The sequence below is a fragment of the Eumetopias jubatus genome, unplaced genomic scaffold, assembly GCF_037043125.1.
Source record: "Eumetopias jubatus isolate StellerSeaLion01/CBP00866 unplaced genomic scaffold, mEumJub1_p1.0 scaffold_3, whole genome shotgun sequence".
Taxonomy (NCBI): Eukaryota; Metazoa; Chordata; class Mammalia; order Carnivora; family Otariidae; genus Eumetopias; species Eumetopias jubatus.
Genome location: NW_028274809.1, coordinates 141,200,352 through 141,206,351, shown reverse-complemented (window position 1 = coordinate 141,206,351; position 6,000 = coordinate 141,200,352). Strand labels below are relative to the sequence as shown.

The 6,000-nt window shown below is 35.0% G+C and overlaps 1 protein-coding gene across 3 annotated transcripts in view; it reads right to left on the bottom strand.

The window, feature by feature from the left end:
- Window positions 1–2,552: 2,552 nt before the first annotated feature.
- EPSTI1 (epithelial stromal interaction 1) overlaps window positions 2,553–6,000 on the bottom strand; it is a 94,929-nt gene continuing 91,481 nt past the window's right edge. For all 3 annotated transcript variants that reach the window (XM_028103666.2, XM_028103672.2, XM_028103650.2), the window contains one exon: window positions 2,553–3,076. In XM_028103666.2, coding sequence (XP_027959467.1) covers window positions 3,068–3,076 — 9 coding nt within the window. In that variant the 3' untranslated portion in view covers window positions 2,553–3,067. The remainder of the gene's footprint in view (window positions 3,077–6,000) is intronic.

Below are 6,000 nucleotides of genomic sequence, written 5' to 3'. Positions count from 1 at the left end.
TGCTAAGACAGTCAGGGGCCAGTGGTAGCAGCACCGTCTTGCTGCCTCGCTGAAGCCAGCAGCACACAGGTGGCAGGAGCATTCCCCTACTTCCCGGCTGGGGCAGGCAAACTTCAACAGTGGCAGCATTCTCCTGCTCCCTAGCTAAAATCCATGAAGTGTGGAAGGCTGCAACACTCCCCCATTCCCTGGCTAGGGCTAGCAAGTGTAGCGGTCATGGCATTCTTCCACTCCCAACATAAAGCTGGTACACTCTGCTGCTGCATTTTTGAAGCTCCTGGGCACGTTCGGTCAAGATATTTTCCTGCTGCCTTTCTGAAGCCAGAGAGTGTGCCCCAACCCCTACACTTTCTGCCCTGGCTAAAGCCAGTGGGGACACACAGGAAAGCCCCTTAATCACCTGGCCCTGGTAGCCAAGGGGGCTAGCATTTGTGAGCTCCATAGGAATGTAACAATCAGAAAGACAGTTCTTGGAAGGCCACCAACCCCAGGGCACTACATAGACAGAAGATGAAAACACAACCGCAGTCTTCCTGTGAAAAGGTTAATTTTCTTAACCTGGAGCTTCAGCCCGAGGGACAGGCTTCCAAAAAAAATTCGAGAGAATACTTCCAAACTCATTTTATGAGGCCAGCATTCTCCCGATGCCCAAACCAGACAAGGACACCACAAAAAAGCAAAATTACAGGCCAACATCCCTGATGAACACAGATGTAAAAATTAACAACAAAATATTAGCAAACCGAATCCAACAATACATTAAAAGGATCATATGCAATTAACTGGGATTTATTGCAGCATACAAGGATGGCTCAACATCCACAAATCAATTGCAATATACCACATTAATAAAATGTAAGATTAAAATATGATCATCTCAGTAGATGCAGACAAAGCATTTGATGCAATTCAACATCCATTCATGATAAAACTCATTAAAGTGGGGAGAGAGGTAACATACATAACCCACAGTTAATATCATACTCAGTGGTGAAAAGCTTAAAGCTTTTCCTCTAAGACCTAGAACAGGAAAAGGATGCTCACTCTCCCCACTTTTATTCAACATAATATTGAAGTCCTAGCCAGAGCAACTAGGCAAGAAAAAGAAAGAAAAGGCATCCAAATTGCAAAGGAAAAAGTAAAACTGTTACTATTTGCAGATGATTTGATACTATAAATGGAAAACCCTAAAGATGTTGCCAAAAAACTATTAGTATAAATGAATTCAGTAAAGTTGCAGGAATAAAATTAATATATAAAAATCTGTTGCATTTCCATATACTAATAATGAACTATAAGAAAGAGAAATCAAAAAAAGCAATTCTGAAAAAAAAAAAGCAATCCTGTTTACAATTGCATAAAAAAGAATAAAATACCTAGGTATAAATTTAACCAAGGAAGTGAAAGACCTGTACACTGAAAACTATAAGACATTGATGAAAGAAATTGAAGGTAATACAAATAATTAGAAAGATATTCTGTGCTCAGGGCTTAGAAGAATTAATATTATTAAAGTCATACTACCCAAAGCAATCTACAGATTCAGTGCAATCCCTATAGAAATCCCAATGGAATTTTTCACAGAAAACAAATAATCCTTATATGGAATACTACTCAGCCACAAAAAAGAATGAAATCTCGTCATTTTTGATAAAATGGATGAAACTTGAGGGTAATATTCTAAGAGAAATAAGTCAGACAGAGAAAGACAAATACTGCATGGTTTCACTTATATGTGGAATCTAAAACAAAACAAACAAAACCCAAGCACACAGATACAGAAAACAAATTAGTGGTTGCCAGAGAGGTTTTAGAGAAGTAGGGGACTGGGTGAAGGGGATGAAGAAACACAAACTTCCAGTTATAAAATGAGCAAGTTATGGGGATATAACGTACAGCATGGGGAATATACCAAATAATATTATATTAACTTTGCAAGGTGATAGATGGTAACTAGACAGCGGTGGTGAGTTTGCAATGTATACAAATGTCAAATCACTATATTATACACCTGAAACTAATATAACATTGCATGTCAATTACATGTCATTAAAAAAATAGTATTAGTTTCCCAGCTGCAAAAACTATTTACTCTTCCAACCTTCATTCTAAGACGAAATGCAGTGCTCTCCTATATAACATGGAGTTGGGACTAGAGCATAAAGCATGGAAAACCAATATTCTTGCACTCTAAGGTCTATGACCTGGTTAAAGGGCATAAAAGTAGGACAGGAAAGCCTACCGAATTAACTATAGAACATTTTTCTCTATTGTATAGAGAAAAGACAAGTTTCCAAAACACCTAAAAACCACACATTGTATCCATATTTGTATCTAGTTGACTTTTATATAAACAATGGCCTTTCAGGCAATTAACTGGCCCACTATGAAAAACCAGAGGAACAGTATTAGTAGGTAAATCAATACCAAAGGCAGATCCAATAGTGATTGCAGTCCTACATTTGATCTACATGGACTATAAAGAATATAAAAATGAGACCCATCAAAAGAGAAAAACTTCAGAGATTTTCATTAAAAATAAAAACAAACCATTTATACAGAAGTATTTCAAAATTTATTCATAAATGCATTTAAAAGAGTATAAAAGATTTTTTCTTTTGCTCAGGTTTGTACCCCAGATTAAGTAGAGCTTAAAATTTAAAAAAAAGCTTCCCCAGATGTGATCTGAGACTTACATAAGAATTAGCTGCTTTGAGAGACAAGCATGCAGCACCCATAGGTCTTGCACACCTGAAAATATCAAATGATTCCCTCCTTTTTCATCTTACTAACATTGCTGTAATTAGGCTTCCAATAAGATGTGAAACCAATGAGAGAAATAGTGTAACATTCCAATGGCAGTAGAAATTAAATATGAGCTCAGCAATCAGCTCCTACAAACATGCATAAATGACAGGGAAAAACCGGTCATCCCCAGTTGTTCAGAGAAGTGGGTGGGCAATTGAAATCAAGGTAAAAACCGTGAGGATAAACAAAGGAGCGTTAAGGAAAATCATCAAGTGAGGTTCTTCAAGATCAGTTGACAAAGGACAGATGTAAGTATTTCTCATACATCCTGGAAGAAAAAGAAAACAAAAATGAATATAAGCAGCAAAACAAAATTCAGGGCCTCCGTTAAGTACAAAATGAAGTTCCCTGAAAGAACACTATTATATTGGGCTTAAATGCCTATTCTTTATTTAATGATTTGTCCCAGTGACGTGTTTTAATTTTCAAGTCCCATTGCATTTGACTCAGAAAATACTCTCTATCAACAATGTAATGGCTTCTTGAGTGACAGCTCATCAGCTGTGTTCTTAGAAATAGGTTAACATAGGTCACAAATAATAGTGTTCACAAATACTGTCATCCACCTCCATAGTTATGGCAAGGACAGGACCAACACAGTGTGAAGCAGAGCAATTTAAATGGAAATGTATGGAGTAGAATGGCATTGTATTATGCAGCAGAAAGTTGACTTCTAAGGGGACCTCCAGGAGGGGAGCTAGACTAAATGAGTCCCTCCACCACCCCCCCCCCCCGACCCTGCGCAAAAGGTCAAGAAGTCTCCATCAAGCCTCCCAGAATGCTGGGCAACGTTGCACTTGGGATTCAGACCATTGCTGTTCTAACATTCTGGGAAACTAAAATCTCAGGTTGCCTCATAGGTCTTGGCAAACGTGCAACTGCCCTTGAAGACACAGGATTTAGAGTTTCCACAACATGTCAAAGAGTCACACCTACTGGTATCAGAGAAAACAGAGCTTGAAGTGATTCTTTCAAAGTCCTACCCTAGTCACATCATGAAAAGTAGTAGGGGTCTAGAAAACCAAAAAAATTTTAATGTAAAAGTAATTTTAATTTTTCAAAGAATGTATCTATATATAGATAGATATAAAGGAATATGAGACTAATGTGATTTAAATTTAAAAAGATTGAAAGATAAAGATCAATCTAATTTGTCTACCCAAAATACACTTATCAAAGACCTATTACTTAAGTGTTCATATGATGTTGCAAGAAACAAGTTTTTCTCTCTTTGGCTTTCATCATTGTTTTGTTGTATTTTCTGCCCTCCTTCTTTTCTTCTTCCTCAGCTTTTTATTGATTCCAGTAGTTCCTCCAAGCCCCATCTGTGAACTCTTCCCTCTCATTCCTGGGGGAGCTCAGCTGTTATCTATCAACTTCTAAATAAATGACACAGTTTAAATACATTCTGTATACTAAACTTTTGTCCACTTGTTATTTACAAAACATGTCCAGGATAAAAATTTTCATATATGGCTTCTCCTCTTTTTTTTGTATGGTGTTCTTTGATGAACAGATGTTTCATTTTAATGTATATTTATCATTTCTTTTTGGTTTATACTTTGGGTCTTACAAAATCTGCCCTAGTTCAATTTTATAAATAGTCTATTTTCTTCTAAAATTTGAAAAGTCTTCTTTTCTACTTATAAGCCTTAATCTACCTTAATCCACCAATCCATGTGGGTATTCAATTGTCCCAATAGTATTTGTTAAAGAGTACACTTTCCCCCAACGATGTACTTTGCCTTCTGTCATATGTCAGAATTCCAGAAAATGGTTGGGTCTGCCTGTGCCAATTCCAGGCTGTATTAAATGTTTAATCAAGTCTCCATACACACTTTTTATTTTATTTTTAGTAGTGAATTGGTTATTCTTGGTTCTTTGCTTTGACTATAATTTAATTAAATCTATAGATTATTTGAGAGCTCCTTCCTATTCCTGTCTATTAACAAGGTATAACTTCATTTATTCCTTAAGATTTTTCTATAAAAAATTTTTTTAAAGGTTATGTCCATTTTTGGTTTTGTCTTTTTATTAAATTTTTATTTGCAATTTATAGAAATGAAGTTTTTATAGATTGATCCTACACCTACCAACATTGTTGTCCTCTTATTTAATAACTTAAATATTAATTCTTTTGGATTTTCTGAGTAGATAATTATATCATCTGTGATTTATAAATGTTTCTTTTCCTTTCAACCCTTGCATATGATTTAAAGGAAATGCTTTTGATGTATTTCTATTATAGATTTTTGCTCCCTTTATTAGCTAAAGAAATTTCCTAGCAGCTTTGAGCACAAACGAGTATTGAAATATATCAAATGTTTTCTCTGGATCTACTAAGATGATCACACGGTGTTTCTCCTATAATTTATGAGGTAAATCATCTCAGTTTTTCTGTTTTGTTTTGTTTATTCATTTGTGATAAATCAAGCTTGCATCTGGGATAAATCCAATTTGATAAGGATATATTATGCTTTTTAAAGAAATTTATTATTGAATCTGTCAAAATTTTGTTTGTGATTTTTTTAAATCTGTGTTTATGAGTGAGCCTATATTCATATTTTTTTTTCTGTATAGTCTGTGTGTGATCTTGATTCAAGTTATATTCACTTGCTTAATTCTTTGGAGATTATCTTCTCTTTTTTTATTTATCTGGAAAACTTTGTAGACTTCCGGAATAATCTGTTTTTTGAATATTTAGTAGAGCTTTTCTGCAATCTGTCTAGGCCTGGTTTTTATTTTATGCAAAGGGACAGTGACAAATTAATTTAGATAGTGTTTGTATCATTTTGAATTCCCACCAACGATGTGTGAATGAACCCTTTCCCCACAGTCTTGCCAAAAGAGTATATTGCTGATCTTTTGTTCTTTTGCCAAAATAGATGAGAAATGGTATTTTTATTTAGTTCTTAATTTGTGTTCCTTTTATTGTGATGAATTCATTGAGTGCTTTGATTCCAAAGATTGTTTCTTTATTCCTAGAAGTTCTATTTTGTTCTTTTTCAAATCTTCTTGGTTGTCTTTGTCTCTTGTTTTTGCTCACTGCTTCAAATCCAATATTTGTTCCATCAAATGTTTTATACATAGCTATTTTAAATTTAGTATCTCAGCATTTCAGTATATCAAATCATTTGGTTCTAAATCTTTGTTGTTTTGCCAACCGTCAATCACAGCCACCTGTTTCCTTGT